This window comes from Ictalurus furcatus, chromosome 6 (assembly GCF_023375685.1).
Source record: "Ictalurus furcatus strain D&B chromosome 6, Billie_1.0, whole genome shotgun sequence".
NCBI classification, from domain to species: Eukaryota; Metazoa; Chordata; class Actinopteri; order Siluriformes; family Ictaluridae; genus Ictalurus; species Ictalurus furcatus.
Genome location: NC_071260.1, coordinates 30,576,150 through 30,593,649, shown reverse-complemented (window position 1 = coordinate 30,593,649; position 17,500 = coordinate 30,576,150). Strand labels below are relative to the sequence as shown.

At 41.0% G+C, this 17,500-nt stretch overlaps 2 protein-coding genes across 6 annotated transcripts in view; one reads left to right on the top strand and one right to left on the bottom strand.

Moving 5' to 3' along the window:
* Positions 1-5,417, top strand: part of srpx (sushi-repeat containing protein X-linked) — a 12,411-nt gene extending 6,994 nt beyond the window's left edge. For 2 of the 3 annotated variants that reach the window (XM_053627602.1, XM_053627601.1), the window contains 8 exons: positions 211-402; positions 611-787; positions 1,214-1,340; positions 1,956-2,077; positions 2,915-3,094; positions 4,385-4,518; positions 4,645-4,766; positions 5,208-5,417. In XM_053627602.1, the coding sequence (XP_053483577.1) occupies positions 211-402; positions 611-787; positions 1,214-1,340; positions 1,956-2,077; positions 2,915-3,094; positions 4,385-4,518; positions 4,645-4,766; positions 5,208-5,385 (1,232 nt within the window). In that variant the 3' untranslated portion in view covers positions 5,386-5,417. Of the gene's footprint in view, positions 1-210; positions 403-610; positions 788-1,213; positions 1,341-1,955; positions 2,078-2,914; positions 3,095-3,364; positions 4,119-4,384; positions 4,519-4,644; positions 4,767-5,207 lie in introns of those variants that run through there. The other variant, XM_053627603.1, reaches the window with a different exon arrangement.
* An 11,494-nt stretch (positions 5,418-16,911) lies between these two features.
* dip2a (disco-interacting protein 2 homolog A) overlaps positions 16,912-17,500 on the bottom strand; it is a 132,935-nt gene continuing 132,346 nt past the window's right edge. For all 3 annotated transcript variants that reach the window (XM_053627590.1, XM_053627591.1, XM_053627592.1), the window contains one exon: positions 16,912-17,438. In XM_053627590.1, the coding sequence (XP_053483565.1) occupies positions 17,186-17,438 (253 nt within the window). In that variant the 3' untranslated portion in view covers positions 16,912-17,185. The remainder of the gene's footprint in view (positions 17,439-17,500) is intronic.

The window sequence follows — 17,500 nt, the reverse complement described above, 5'->3', positions numbered from 1 at the left end:
TCTCACTGGCTAATCCACCTTCACTTCCTTTCTGCTTTATCCATGGCCACTCCGAAGGCTAACAGCGACTTGAGGTAAGTGTGTGTGCGGAACTACGTTTTTGGGTTCTTTTTGCAGATGGCCATGACGGGCTAGGTTGTTTTATTTCGTACAGTTTGTGTGTAAACCATATGTGTGTGTGTGGGTACCTACATGATGTGTCTTGTGTAGGTGTGCCATGGTGTGCTCCAGTCAAAGTGAAGCATGGGCATGCAAGCTGCCAAACACCACGTGGTGAGCATTATAAGAACGTGTTGGGAACCCGCTGTAAGGTGCACTGCAAGAGAGGCTACGAGCTCCACGGCAGCAGCGAGATACTCTGCATGGCCAGCAAACAGTGGTCAGGAAAATACACCTGCAGAGGTCAGCCTCACACAGATGCATAAACTACATACACATACTACATGGTGCATCTAGCACAGGTTTCATAACAAGCACAAGCGACTATCATATAATAAACAACTTCGCTTCACTTTTTTACCCGTGTGATTTAAGCACTAAAGAAGTTGACGTTAGTCTCAAGGCACGCTTGTGTACGTGATATTTGATGTAACACAGTGTGTTTTTGCAGAGGTCCGCTGTCCGGCACTGGCCATGCCATCTAACGGTGGATTTAAGTGTTCAGATGGTTCCTACTACAACTCCCACTGCCAGTTCTTCTGTTCACCAGGATACACACTCCGTGGAGACCGCAGTGTCACCTGCCAAAGCAGCAAGGCATGGAGCGGTGGCCAGAGTTTGTGTCTGGGTGGGTAAAATGATCATAACTTCATTAGTAGGGCGCACGGTGGCTTAGGAGTTAGCACGTCTGCCTCACGCCGCCAGCGTTGGGTTTTCGATTCCTGCCTCTGCCCTATGTGTGTGTGTTTGGAGTTCGCATGTTCTCCCCGTGCTGCGGGGGTTTCCTCCGGGTTCTCCGGTTTCCTCCCCCAGTCCAAAGACATGCATGGTAGGCTGATTGACGTGTCCACAGTGTCCGTAGAATGTATGAATGGGTGTGTGAGTGTGTATGTGATTGTGCCCTGCAATGGATTGGCACCCTGTCCTGGGTGTACCACGCTCCCTGGGATAGGCTCCAGGTTCCCCGCGACCCTGAAGTTTAAGCGGTATAGAAGATGGATGGATGGATGGATGGTTGGATTACCATTAGTTGCTATGGGGCTTGTTTTCACAGATCTGGATCCTCCAGTCATAAAGTGTCCAAATGTGAAGGAGAAGACAGCCGAGCCAGGAAAAGTGACTGCGAAAGTGACCTGGGATACACCGGAAGGCAAAGACACAGCAGATGGCATACTCACAGAGTTAGTTACACACACACACACACACGCTCACACTATTCATCTTATATAATTCTGTTCCTTTGATACAAGGTAAATTGTTCATCTGGTGAAGCCAGCCACCTGGACTTTACGAGCTGCTGCTCATGCGGTGTCACAGGACCAGCATAACACACTTGAAGAAAACTTCATACACGAGCTCACAGACTCCCGACAATAACCTACTGTTGCTCCCATTTTTTTCTCTTTTTGCTTTGGCATCACTGGGATTTGAACACTAGGGTGAACACGTTTCTTCTGCACCACCTTCCTTTTGTCTATAGCCTGCTTGTTATACGCGTAGTGCTTATCATTGGTTTGAATTTGGTGATCGAACTCATGGTCCTTATGTTAGATGGCATTAAACACAAACCGCGGCTAAAAATCACAAATATTTTCAGACTAAAGCTGACATACTCTTCTTTGACTTCAGCGTTCTAGTTCAAATCCAGTGTGATTAAATACAAAGCCAAAACGGCAGAAATGACAGGCTGCACAGTATTCTGCAGATATGCTGAGTAGTACTGTACGTGTTTAATTATAACTCTTGTGGTTCATCAAAGTCCCGTATAACCATAAACATTTTTTTGTGCTTTACAGTGTAATACTAAAGGGGAAGCCTCCAGGAACACATTTTACAGAGGGAAACCATAAACAGTCATACACAGTGTTCGACCGGGCGGGGAACAAAGCTACCTGTAAATTCAACATCAGAGTAAAAGGTGAATAATTCCTACTCAAAAAAGTTGGGGAGAAAAATCAGCATGTGACATCATGGCTGGTCAGATCAACAGGAAATGAAATGTTTACAGTAGTTTTACATACGTTCAATCAACATACACTGTTTATAGCAGTGTCTATAATCATCATAAACTCATGATGATTATAGTGTTAACTAATGTTAGCTGGCAAGCTTGCAAACAAAATACTAGTTAACAAAATACATGGTGTATATATATATATATATATATATATATATATATATATATATATATATATATATATATATCAAACGTTTAGACACACTCATTCTTTATTATTAATATTTCTCCACATTTTAGAATAATAATAAAGTTATCAAAACTCTGGAGTAACACAAATGGAACTATGGGAATTATGTCATGATAAAAAAAAAAAAAAATCCAAAATAATCTAAATAATTGAGTATTTTAGCATCTTCAAAGTAGACGGGCTTTTCGCCTAGAATTTCCAGAAATGTATTCTTGGCGTTTTTTCTCGAGCGATTTCTTGAGGAATTTCCCTGAGATGCTTTTTAAACAGTATTAAAGGAGTTCCCACCGACGCCGGACTCTTATCGCCTGCTTTTCGGAATATTTCCCTCCGAGTCGTCCGTGTAAATAAAGATTATTTTGTAAATAAAATGTTAGTTTTCTAATGAAAGAAACGAATACGTCGGCACGATTATGTTGTTGACTATAATACCGATTTCACACAATTTATATATATATATATATATATATATATATATATCCATTTGATTTTAAGACTTGCTTTTAGCACCTAGTCCTTGAATCATTTCTATGTTTTCCCCGTGACAGTGCGCCGCTGCGTTCCTCTCTCAGTGCCTGAGAATGGCTGGATGAAGTGTGACGGTGCAGGTGATAATTATGGTGCAACATGTGATTTCCGCTGCCTGGGAGGTTATGAGCTGAGAGGCAGCGCTGCTCGAGTTTGCCAGTTCAACATGGAATGGTCTGGGCTGGAATCCAGCTGTGCATGTATGTAGAGCCACGAAAGTAAACACCTAACAGCTGCTGCAGCCAAATGGGAGTTACGTTTAATTAGTGTGTAATTTAGTTCCAAAAAATCCCAAAACGTTTTAATAACAATGGTAATTCAACTATATCGAATGAACGCTATTATATTGTTTACACGAAAATGATATTTAGTTATGCATTTGCACACAAGCTGTTTCATATTTTCATCAAATTCAATGTTGCACATGAGACAGATTCTACGAAACAACAGTAAAGGTTTCCTCATTGCAGTGCTACTACAGCAGCAACTAGTGACTCAGATAAACACTCTGTATAACTGTGGTGAGCTGAAAAGCATCTCAGAATGCACAACATGTCGGACCTCGAGGAGGATTTTCTACAGCAGTAGAAGACCACGTCGGGTTCCTCTTCTGTCAGACAAGAACAGAAAGCTGAGGCTGCAGTGAGCACAGGTTCACCAAAACTGCACAGGTGAAGACTGGAGAAACGTAGCCTGGTCTGATGGATCTCGATTTCTGCCTGAGGAACACAGATGTTAGGATGAGAATTTGGCACCAACAGCATGAATCCATGGACCCAACCTGCCTTGTGTCAACAGTCCAGGCTGGTGGAGGTGCTGAAATGGTGTGGGGAATGCTTTCTTAGCGCACTTTGTTCTGCACACTATGCTATCACAGTCATTTCATCAGGGCTGGGAATAGTGATGTTATTTTGGGCAACCTCCCCCTCACTGGTTCTCTTCTAACACTTTTTATTTTACCTTTGTATTTTTATTTTTTCCTTCATGTTTATCAGTTTGGTTTTCTCCACTAGCTTCATTCGTAAAGGTTTACCATACTCTGTAACTAACGCTATTTAGAGGCTAAATGTACACTTCACCTGTTTAGGACGCAGTCGGGAACCTCTTATTTCAGCCATCCCAAATAACTTGCCAACATAGTCCGTAATATTCTCCTCCATACCTGGAAAAAAAAAAATTCAAAATCCCCTGAATTGCATTATCTACTTTTCTTCTTCCCTCAGTTTTCTCAGTGAAGGAGTTCTCTAAGATGAAACTTGAATAGAATTGCCTGATCATTGGAAGCTGTTAGGCCTTCCAAAGAGACAGCTGCTAGACTTTCACTAGTTTTAGTGTTAAAAGGTGTAGATAACCGGTGAGCTGTGTAATGCTGGGCTAACTGCACATCCTGTCTCATCATGTACTGCATTACATATTAATAGAGGATAGTGATATTGCAAATCGACTGCATTGTTTACTGACTATTTCTCCTTACGTGTTACTAATTCCAGCCATGAATATTAATGTCGGAGTGCGGTCTGCTGCTCAGCTACTGGACCAGTTCTATGAGAAACGTCGTCTGCTCATCATCTCCACCCCCACAGCTGCCAACCATTACTACAGGTTCCAAATGACCAATTTACAGGTAATAGATCTTTCTCTTCACATCATCTCTCTGACCCTGGGATTAAACCTGGAAGGTTATGGATTCCTGAAATATGCTACTTAAAACCCTATTGTGAGATGTAGTGTGTGAATGTGTGTGTTTCAGCAAGCACAGTGTGGCTTGGACTTAAGGCATGTGACCGTGATTGAACTAGTGGGAAGGTTTCCATCTCAAATAGGACGCATTAGATACCAACTCCTCCCTCCAGGACTGGCCCTACAGCTCAGGTATGCTCTAACTTAACAATAAACATCTGAATATCATGAACAAGGGGTTCCCAAGGTGTCAAAAATTTTTACTGGAAACTAAACTAATCCATGTAGTGTTAAATATACCTCAAAACCCTTCACACGATTTGTGAGATCTTATAAAGAATGGCACAATTGGTCCGGATACCTCCACACCCAGAACCAGTTCTGGTCTCATTTGGGGAGCAGGGGGTTTTTTGGTGAAGAAGTGGTTTACTTTCATATACGATTCCTTCTGAACTGTGTTGTGATTCCTAACGAGTTGTGCAAAACCATACAGCGTGCAACTTTTGATGTGAAAATTGATAGGTACTAGGTTCAAACTTGCTGTTTAAAAATTCCTTTCATACTGACGATGAACAGCACTCTTGGACCTGCACATGAGCAGTGTGTGTGTGTGTGTGTGTGTGTGTTGTACAGAATGCTGCTGCAGCTGTCTCAGAATTCATTTAATGTGGTGCTGCTGGACAAACAGGGAGTGGACAAACAGCGCTACACATACCCGGTTACAGCAGCAGAGATCTTCAGCATTATTGACTCCATCCCCCTGCGCACTGAAGAGGCCCTTCTGCAGAAAGAAGCAGGTCATGGCTGCTAGAAAACCAGACAATCCGCCCCCCCCCCCCCCCCCCACACACACACACTCACACACTCAAACACAACCCAACCCCAACATCCACTCTCTCTCTCTCTCACACACACACACACACACACACACACACACACACACACACAGAGCCATAAATGCATGAGTGACTTTTTTTATATACGTATTTGAGATTTGTAAGATGCTCTAGTATTTTTGTGTCAATCTACAGTGCCCTCCACTAATAATGGCACCCTTGGTAAATATGAACGAAGAAGGCTGTGAACAGTTGTCTTTATTGTTTAACCTTTTGATCTTTTGTAAAAAAAAAAAAAAAAAAATCACAATAATTCTCTGCTCTCTTGGATATCAAACAGTTGCAAACACAACACAGGTTTTTATATATATATATATATATATATATATATATATATATATATATATATATATATTTGTTAAATATAGGTGTGTGACAATTATTTCCACCCCTATGAATTCGTTTGAGAAAAATATATTTGAAGTATAGTCTCCTTAATATTTAAAAAAATTTTTTAGCACACCTGGGTGACTAGGAAAAGGAAATTATTCAACCATGACTTCCTGTTTCACAGGGGTATAAATATGAGGTAACACACAGGCCAAATTTCCTTAGTCATTCATAACAATGGGTAAGAGCAAGGAATATAGTTGTGATGTGCGGCAAAAGGTTGTTGAGCTTCACAAAATGGGACGTGGCTATAAGAAAATAGCACAAGCATTGAAAATGCCCATTTCACCATCAGGGCAATAATTAAGAAGTTCCAGTCAACTGGAAATGTTATGAATCAACCTGGAATTGGACGTGTGTCTATATCGTCTCAACACACTGTAAAGAGGACGGTTCGAGTGGATAAAACATCCCCAAAGATCACAGCTGGAGAATTGCAGAAGTTAGTTGTGTCTTGGGGTCAGAAAATCTCTAAAACTACAATCTGAAGTCACCTACATCAACACAAGTTGTTTGGAAGGGTTTCAAGAAAAAAGCCTCTACTCTCATCCAAAACCAAACTCGAGCGTCTTCAGTTTGCCAGACACTACTGGAACTTCAAATGGGATCGGGTTCTACGGTCAGATGAAACCAAAATAGAGCTTTTTGGTAATAAAGACCAGAGGTGGTTTTGGCGCACACAGAGAGGTAGCCATATGGAAAAGTACCTCATGCCCACGGTTAAATATGGTGGAGGCTCTTTAATGTTTTGGGGCTGTTTTTCTGCCAGAGGACCTGGACATTTTGTTAGGATACATGACATCATGGTCTCGATCAAATATCAACAGATATAAATGAAAACCTGACTGCCTCTGCCAGAAAGCTTCAAATGGGCCGTGGTTGGATCTTCCAGCAGGACAATGATCCAAAACATACATCAAAGTCAACACAGAAATGGTTTACTGACCACAAAATCAAGATCCTGCCATGACCCTCCCAGTCCCCTGACCTGAACCCCATACAAAACCTGTGGGGTGAACTGAAGAGGAGAGTCCACCAGCATGGACCTCGAAATGTGAAGGATCTGGAGAGATTCTGTACGGAGGAACGCTCTCAGATCCCTCGCCATGTATTCTCCAACCTCATCAGGCGTTATAGGAGAAGACTCAGAGCTGTTATCTTGGCAAAGCGAGCTAGCACAAAAGTATTGACTAAAAGGGTGCCAATAATTATTGCACACCTATATTTAACAAAGATCTTTTTTTTATAAACCTGTGTTGTGTTCGCAATTGTTTGATTTCCATGACAGCAGAGTATTTCTGTGACTTCTTAGAACAAAAGATCAAAAGATTAAACAATAAAGACAATTTTTCACAGCCTCCTTCGCTCCTGTTTACCAAGGGTGCCAATATTAGCGGAGAGCACTGTATATATTATTGTGTCAATATTTATACTATTCTGTCATAATATATACTTTGACCTCATCCAGTCCAATTTAAACTGTTTACTTGGCTTTAAGAAAGAAAATATGCTCACTTTAATGTCTAATACCAATGTGTGATGTTACTGTATGCTTGGCAACTCTGTCCACGGAATAAATATCAAGTTCATTAACGTTATACGAATACGGAGATGCACTATTATTTGTCAGCGGATTGTTCTAGCAATCCAACCTAACTACGCCCTCACTGAGCTCCAAAATAAAACCATATTTCTACCATATTTATGTACAATATTTCTAGAGTCATTGTTCTATATAGCCGACGCAGATCACATGCTATCCACAGAGCTGCATATCTCTGCAGGACCCTCCAAAAACGTAGTAATTTACATACATTTTAAAAATATTAACATGTACATGTACATGTGTACTCATTGCGTGTGTGTTTCATCATTCTTAAATGAATGATGAAAGACCCCCGAAGCACCCAGAGTGCATTATAGAAGATTCTTATAGTATGTTCAATGTGTACTATAATTAACGGTTTCTTTATTTGGGAAAGGCATCGCCGTTTTAAAACGTAGTTGCTTACTCGATCAAAAGAAATGAGATAGAAGACGGAAAGCTTGCCGGAATATACCGTAAAACAGCTGGTTCAGGAGTTGAACACAATAAAGTCGTACAATAAACAAACAAACAAACAAACAAACAAACAAATAAAGTTGCTATCATTTGTGAATGAAAAATGTCTTCCTGTTCCATCAGCCCTGTGTTTTTCAGTGTTTTCCAATGTTTCCAGGAAAATGGTGATAGGGTTCACATCATAAATAAATAAATAAATAAATAAATAAATAAATAAATAATTCCGTATGCCCACTTCTGATCTGTATTTGAAAACAGAGCACTAAGCAGATACAGGTACAGATAAAAAAAAACGACATTACACTTCTACTATGCTGAGTGCTCTACATTCACATGTTCTCATAAATGTACAGAATGACTGCAAGAAAAAATAGCAAGAAAACGACATTGCATTTAGGAAAGACAATTTAAATTCAATACACTAGACATACGCTCATATAACCTTCAGACCTTCTTTGTCACCAGATATTAGCAAGTGTTATTAGCCATGTAAATCCTCTGAGAGATGGTGGATCCAGATGAGAAATGCTAGAGGGTCAAAGGGGGGAGTGTGGTGCAGAGCAGGTTGTGATAAGTACCTTGACGTGGGAGGGCGCTGGCCGTTTTTTTTTTTTTTTGAGTTGTAGGCAAACGTCTGTGTTTTAAATCTGATTTGGGACGCTACAGGATGAACACGAGGGGAAGGTTGCAATGGGGTGATGTGAAGGCACTTGGGAAGGGAGAAAACCATTCATGCAGCTGTGTTCTGTGGGGCAGTGGTGAAGACGTTGGATTACTCATTAGAAAGTTATGAGTTCAAATCTAAGCACTGCCAAGTTTTCACTGCTGGGCCCTTGGGCAAGGACATTAACCCTCAACTGCTCAGTTGTATTAATGAGATAAATGGAAGTCGCTCTGGATAAGGGCCATAAATGTAAATGATCTGGACCAGTTGCAGGGATCAGATTAATTGTGCACACGGGTAAATGTGCCAGGAGCGAGTTTCAGTCGTGACTGAACAAGCATTTGCGTTACCTCTGCGGAGAGAAATGGTTGGATCTTTTTGTGTGCATTTTTTTTTTCCCTCCAGATTTTGTGATCGTCAAGTGCAATTTAAGCTGTGGAGACGACGCGCATTTTCATCGCTGCTACTGTCATGAGGAAAGTGCGGTTAGTTTTTCATCTTCAAAGATGCAAACTAAAGTTGTGTAGAACTGGTCAGGAAGCTCATTCTCCACTCGTCCATAACCCAGCACCCAGTGCTCAACCTTCTACCATCCCCACACAAACACGCCCGCTTCCCTCGATAGCCAAGACACCACCGACACGTCCGTTAACATCTTGGTCCGTTACACAGATACCTCCACTTTCATGTCCCGTGTCTATCCGTTTACCTTCGGCTCCGGTATTTGCTCCGATATTCCAGTCTCCACCACCCATATCTACCATAACAGCTCCATTACCTCAGTTTTCACGAACTGAGACAACCCACCCACATCCTCCTCTTTCTGTCCATGAGTCTCCACTTTCTGTGTCCACCAAAATATCTCCATCTTCCAACTGTTACATCGACCCACGTCCTACCAGAGCCACCAGCAGCACATCGTCCTCTGTCCAGAATGAAATGTAATGAGAGTCACATGGAATTGAATAAAAAGAACCACATTATGCATTCACATTAGAAGACAACACACCCATGTTAAATAGTTTTATGGCATTTTGCTTTCGGTCTTTTAACTTCAAAGTGCTCGTATTTATTTTCTTACAGCATTTAAGTTGTGTTTAAAGACCTTATTTCCATCCATCCATCCATCCATCTTCTATACCGCGTATCCTTTTCAGGGTCACGGGGAAACCTGGAGCCTATCCCAGGGAGCATCGGGCACAAGGCGGGGTACACCCTGGACAGGGTGCCAATCCATCTCAAGGCACAATCACATACACACTCACACACCCATTCATACACTACGGACACTTTAGACACGCCAATCAGTCTACCATGCATGTCTTTGGACTGGGGGAGGAAACCGGAGTACCCAGAGGAAACCCCCGCAGCACGGGGAGAACATAAACTCCGCACACACAGGGCCACGGTGGGAATTGAACCCCTATTTGAACCCCTAATTGACCCCCCTACGTGTGAGGTGAACGTGCTAACCACTAAGCCACCGTGCGCCCAAGACCTTCACCGAGTTGGAACTGACTAGATTCCAGTATCCCTTCAAGAGCCAAGGTCTCCAGACCATATAATTCCATTCTGGAGACCTTGCCTCTTGAAGGGATACTGAAATCTAGCCAGTTAAAAAAGTGGATGAGACGATATATTACTCTATTATTCCAATTACCTGCTTTTGGGAAAGAGAATTAGGGGTTAAACCTGACTGGGATGTGGTATAGGCCAGGTGTTTTACTACCACCAAGAACCTTGCACACCAACTGATCCACTATAAACAAGGCATACATTACTCCAGGATTGTGCCCTACGATGGATTGGCACCCTGTCCAGGGTGTACCCCGCCTCGTGCCCGATGCTCCCTGGGATAGGTTTCCCCGTAACCCTGAAAAGGATTAAGCGGTATAGAAGATGGATGGACGGATGGACATTACTCCAGGTTTATTGCATAAAATGAATAAATGATCCGTATTGTCATCTTTGTGATAAATCTACCGTAGGCTCTTACATACACGTTTTGGGAACGCCCTATAGTGTTTTCATTCTGGACATCTGTATGCACTGTCCTTGCGGACATTTTACACCTGGAGATACCCAAGAATCCCCTGCTCTTCCTCTTAAAGCTTTGGGTGGAACCGTCCGCTCCTACACTCCTCAACAATTATAAATAATTTCTTCGTTTTTTTTTTATTTATTCAAACGGACTTTGGAAGACGTAGATGTGCAAAAGGAATATTTTAAGGATAGTTTTGTGCCCGAATAAGTCTTAATTCCCCTGTGTGAATATTCTACTCACCGATGAAGACACATTTATCCGAATTCCATTAAAAGCGAGTTATTTATTAAGAAAAATCATGTTAACACATAAGACAAACGACAACAACAACAACAACAACAAAAAAAACACGTCGTCATTCGTTAACTGCTTCGACACTGAGGAAACCACATGTGCTTTGTAATCCTGGAAACAAAACCAGTCCCTGCATCCTCCCAGAAAGGAACAGCGTACATATCGATTCCTGCTGCTGATGTTTGGTGAAGAAAAGATGAAAATTTGGTTAGCTCTGAAGGTTCTTCTGTTCCTATCATGTTCTAGGATCTCGGTAATAACTTACACAAATTCTGTACATAATTACAGCAGGCTTAATACCTGACACAGCTTTCTCACATACACACACACACACAAAATAATAATAATAATAATAATAATAATAATAATAATAATAATTCTACAGAATGCAGCCATGGAAATAAGCATCCTCTTTACAATGCTGGCCTTCTCATTGTACAGCGAATAATGACTCTGAAAAATACAAGCGACTATTCTTACACTTTAAAAACAAGCACTGGAATGAAGCCCTTTGCACCTGCGATCGTCATGTTTCCTGAAATTACTCGGCCGCCTTTCTGCTCGTTCCTTCTCATGTCCTGGGAGAAGGTGGGTGTGGACTGAACGCTAGCTTCCGGATCAGTAAAACACAGTACGTTAAGTCACTTTGGAAAATGTCACCCCGAATACATTCATTTTCAAGTCTGATACATGCTAGTTTAGGCATGAGTGGTCTCGAAGCTCAAGCAGAAAACTTAAGACGGGTATAAATCCGCTATTCAAATACAAAACGTGAGTGACACACACAAAGATGGTGATCATGTTAAGGATATCTTAAAAGACGATTCACACGGCACCCTGATAGGAAGGATAAACTGACAGGTAGCAGGAAATATTTAAGGCTGATGTCGAGATGCTGATCGAGGAACGCATGACCTTCGTCCTGATGCGGTTTGATTTCCGATGCGCGATTTACGGCGGTCTGTAAAAAACCCGGAAGTGCAACAGCAAATCAGAAAACACTGCAATAAAGTTTAAAATGCAATGACGAATGAAAGCCTTAAAGGAAGCCGGGTTATTCAAAAGAAAGAATTTCTCTTCGCTGTGATGACTTTATATCCGCACTAGCGCTGTAATGATATGCTGTATCATATTGTTCGATAAGAGGCTCTCGATGCGATGCATCTTCGTATTGTTTATTCCTCAAATACCGCTTATATTACGTGAGGTGTAATAAACATTTCAACTTAATAATTGTGTTTCTTTTTTAAATAGCGTATTAGCTCAGGAAAGGCATCAATGGCTTCGCTTAGCATCAGACAGGAACTGGAAGATTCCCTGAAATCTTTGAGGTGTGGTGTAGAAAGCGCTTCCTGAGAAGTTACGCCGGAGCGAGATGTCACAGAACGCCGAATACCTGTACGATACATCGGTGCTAATAGCACAAACATGTGCGACATCAGCTAGATGAAGCCACAAAGCAAAGCACGCACTCCGCAAACTCTCTTCATTCAGGCCTGTCGTTGCCGGTTCAATCCAGGATAAAGAAATCGCCACGGCGATTGGGAAGTTCATCTATCCGGGACTGGAGAACCCAGGATTTAAAAACACACCTAGAGCTACAGAGAGCTACGTGAGTGTGACGGTACAACTAGCTAACAGCAGAATAAGAAAAAGCTCTGCGCTTCAGACATGCCACCTGGAGTGACCCCAGTGGAAATCTAACGCAGAGATAGAAGAGTCTGAATCCATCGCACGACATCACACAACATCACACGGCCACATTATTACCTTTTAATTATTGTACTTTTTACAGAAGCCCTAAGAGGCTATGCATTCTTATTTTTTTCTTTCTTGTTTACTCGTGATTTCGACTTAACAAAAGTTGTTTACTCGTGATTTCGACTTAACAAAAAGTTGTTTACTCGTGATTTCGACATGACAAAAAGTTGTTTACTCGTGATTTCAATATAACAAAAGTTGTTTACTCGTGATTTCAACTTAACAAAAGTTGTTTACTCATGATTTTGACATAAAAGTTGTTTACTCGTGATTTCAACATAACAGTTGTTTACTCGTGATTTCGACTTAACAAAAAGTTGTTTACTCGTGATTTCGACTTAACAAAAAGTTGTTTACTTGTGATTTCGAAATAAAAGTTGTTTACTCGTGAGTTCGACTTAACAAAAGTTGTTTACTCATGAGTTCGACTTAACAAAAGTTGTTTACTTGTGATTTCGAAATAAAAGTTGTTTACTCGTGAGTTCGACTTAACAAAAGTTGTTTACTCATGAGTTCGACTTAACAAAAAGTTGTTTACTTGTGATTTCGAAATAAAAGTTGTTTACTCGTGAGTTCGACTTAACAAAAGTTGTTTACTCATGAGTTCGACTTAACAAAAGTTGTTTACTTGTGATTTCGAAATAACAGTTGTTTACTCGTGATTTCAATATAACAAAAGTTGTTTATTCCTTGATTTCGACTTTACAAAAGTTGTTTACTCGTGATTTCGACATGACAAAAAGTTGTTTACTCGTCATTTCAACTTAACAAAAGTTGTTTACTCGTGATTTCAATATAACAAAAGTTGTTTACTCGTGATTTCAATATAACAAAAGTTGTTTACTCGTGATTTCAATATAACAAAAGTTGTTTACTCGTGATTTCAACTTAAAAGTTGTTTACTCGTGATTTCGACATAAAAGTTGTTTACTCGTGATTTCAACATAACAGTTGTTTACTCGTGATTTCGACTTAACAAAAAGTTGTTTGCTCGTGATTTCGACTTAACAAAAGTTGTTTACTCGTGAGTTCGACTTAACAAAAGTTGTTTACTCATTAGTTCGACTTAACAAAAGTTGTTTACTTGTGATTTCGAAATAACAGTTGTTTACTAGTGATTTTGACTTAACAAAAGTTGTTTACTCGTGATTTCAATATAACAAAAGTTGTTTACTCGTGATTTCGACTTAACAAAAGTTGTTTACTCGTGATTTCAACATAAAAGTTGTTTACTTGTGATTTCGACTTAAAAGTTGTTTACTCGTGATTTCGACGTTATTTACTTGTGATTATGACTTAACAAAAATTGTTTACTCGTGATTTCGACATAACAAAAGTTGTTTACTCGTGATTTCGACATAACAAAAGTTGTTTACTCGTGATTTCGACATAACAAAAAGTTGTTTTCTCACAACATCATTTTATCAGGAGAAAATCTCACGCCTTGTGAATGGGACTGGTGTTGTATGCATGTTGTTGTCTTTGCCATCATCATCATCATCATATATGTAATAACTGCCCGCTGTAGACATGGACCTTATCTCCGCATGAAGAGTGATGGATGTCCCCTTCTCAAGTGTAGGACACTAATGTGAAAGTCGTCAATCGGTGACAGACATACAGCTACTTCAGCTTGAGCGAGTCCCTGAGCAGAGTAAAAACGAACGTGTTCATCCGTGATGCTCCGGGATCGCGCTACGCTTCTGCTGCCCCCAGAACAACTAAAAACATGTTGTTATTTCGAGAACGTACAAAAATGAAGTCATGACGAGAGCGCGAGAAAACAAGAAAGAATTAAATAAGGGCTTCCGTAACTGTTCATCTTAAACATTTGGATCAATTCAAAACGGAAATCAAAAGCACACTTTCATTCAATACGTATATTTCTCTGTATTGATATCGCATCGCCACGCCACCGTATCCTGTATCGAATGTGAATTTCACGTCTTGCCACACCCCTAATAATCGTTACTATACGTGATTGCTGTCGTGTCTTCTGATTTGCTGTTGAAGTAAGTATGGTGGCCCATAAAGGCGTCAACATAAAGCTGAATGATGGTGATACTTCAATTCAGTTAGTTACAGTTTTTCTCAATTGCACACACAGAACTGTGTTATTAATGTTAACGTAGAGTCTTTACGTAGGAGTCTTATTCCAAAACTCCTGGAAAACATTGACTGCAAAGTACTTCACATTAGACACAATGCTATAACATTCACTGACAAAAAGAAAAGAAAAGAAAAAAAAAAATCAAAGGTCCGAGTTCCTTATTTAGGACAGATTTGAGGACAGCTTCACATATAGTATTTGTACACCGGACCAACGTCCCTATGAGAGTTCTGACAAACGTCTGAGTGCGTGTTCATAAACCATCATAACGCATCATACTGAGCAGAACGTTTACAAATGTAGCCGGATAGCTAGTTTTGTACCTGATGGTGGTTGTTTTGTTTAAAATCGTATTGTTTGTAGATTGCCAGAAGTGATACTGTGGTTAAAATGAACTAGCTGAGGTAACACACACTCACCTTACTTGTCTGACTAACATGCTAGCTAGTAAGACTAACATGCTAGTTAGCAAACAGTAGTGTAGTTGTGTGAGCACTAAAGAAATTAATAAATTAAAAAAATTAGCTGCCCCTAGTTTAGCTTAAGTGGATAAGTATACCTGATACCTTAGAAGGATGTGGTTAATAACACAGCTTGGGTCTTGTTTTGCTCAAATTTAGCTTGTTTTGCTAGGTGTCTAGCCTAATTAGCGTTGAGTTATTTTAAAGCTGTGTGTACACTGTGTGCAAGCAAAAGAGAAAAACTGCAATCCTGAGCATCAAACCCACACAATAGCAGTGCCGTTGTAGTACACATACCACGATATCAGATCAGCTCTCGTCGTATTGCACTTTCGGTTTTCTGTAAAATCTCTCACGTTATAGTAAAGACTCGAAGCGTGTCAGCGGGTCGGAATACGATGAAACCATCTCGCTTTAGAGCTGAAGTGCATTAAGTTCTCACGCTTCTTCTTGGTAGCTGCAGTCCTGACGAACGGACGTCTCCTCCTGTCCGTCCCCCCCCATGATTCTTTGCACATCAGCACGCGCCGAGAAGTGAGAGTTTGAGAAAAGTTCTGCTCTGGGATTGAATATGAAGATCGGCATTAACGGCTGTGTTTCTGGTCCTCGTCGTTGTTTCCTCCAGACTTCAAAACATGTTCAAAAAAAACCGTTTGATGTCTGAAGTCTGCATCTATAGTTTTATCCACTAGAGCTACGAGGTTAATGTAGCTAATAGAAAGTCTCTCTCACTCAAAATCATTCGCATAAATACCTGACTCAAACCGCATCCAGTTCTGGACGCCATGTGACGGCCGGCTGGGAAAACGACGTTATCGGTAATTAAACTGCAGCCTGAATCAGAAGCGTGGCTTCTCATTGTACAAGCATAGGTGTAAAACTAATACACACAGGAACACAAATACTCATTAGGTGCTTTTACACGCGCCCATTTCCGTCGATCCGAATTCAGACTCCGTAAGTACTGTTTATATGTACCGTAATCCCTAATTTCTCCATCTGGGGATTAATAAACTATTATCTTATCTTATCTTATCTAAACATTGCGATCCAATTCAAATATTCGCTTACAGGTGCGTTACATTTCAGCCATGAGAACTCTCGGGAGTGAAACCGTGAGCTTTTATAGATGGGGACGGAGTGTAAATAGGTTTGGTCTGGCGCACTCGAGCGGTGACGCTGCTGCTGCGCGAGTACGAATACTTGCACCGATAGTCATGGAGAGACATGCGGCCCCGAACGAAGCTATTTATCAACAGAAAGAAAGACAAATGCGGCACATAGTGTTATTTACAGTGTCTCGGAAGAGATGAAGGGCTTAAGACCAGCCAGTCCTGACTGTAATCTATAAGCATAGATAAAATTTCATTCTCTATTGGAACGCTGTAACATTATAGGTGGCGGCCATCTTGGACCAATGCCTGTAGACCCAAAATATGAAGGTACTGTAGAGGTACTGTAGTAGTACAATACAATTCACTACAGCTTTTTTTTTTATTTTCTTAAAATGAGATTACACAGCCAATCGATATGATAGGACAATTTGGGCGAGATAGATAGTTTTGAGTGAGGTAGACTTCCATTATTTGTTAACTACATTGGCTTCATAGATCCAAAAAAAAAAAAAAACCCCAAAAAATCATTTAACCGAAAGGAAAATTGTATATATTTTAATGTTCCTTTAACCTGATATTTGAAATGACGACAAAACCAAAATGGTACGCAGTCAGTTAGTTATGAAATGGGGAGACACTGTTTTGTATCAGAGGCATTTAACAGTCTTCCTTAGAGGAAAACACACACACACACACACACACACACACACACTGCATAGTTCCATCATGTTCATTCATCATGAAGATGTGCAGAAGGAGAAACCGTCTCAGTTCCTGTGTCACTTTCTTCCTGTGTTTTTTTCCCCTCCTGGTTTCACATGTTGTAGGCCACGTAAATGGGGTCGAGCTGATCGGCGAGGAAGCCATCGCGCAGGTGCATGCGCTGCTTCTCCCCACGAGAGTTGATGGGAATGACGCCAGGGTCGACCACCACCACCACGCCCACGATCAGGTAGTGCTCCTCCAAAACCACGTTGGTGACGAGGGGAACGAGATCCAGAGCCTCCTGCTCCAAGCCTTCCAGCTCCACCACCACCACCAGCAGGTTAGTCCACGTGAACACGGCACTGCAGAGGACAAACACCGCGATGAGGCGCGTGTAAAGAAGTGGACATACTGTACAGCACAG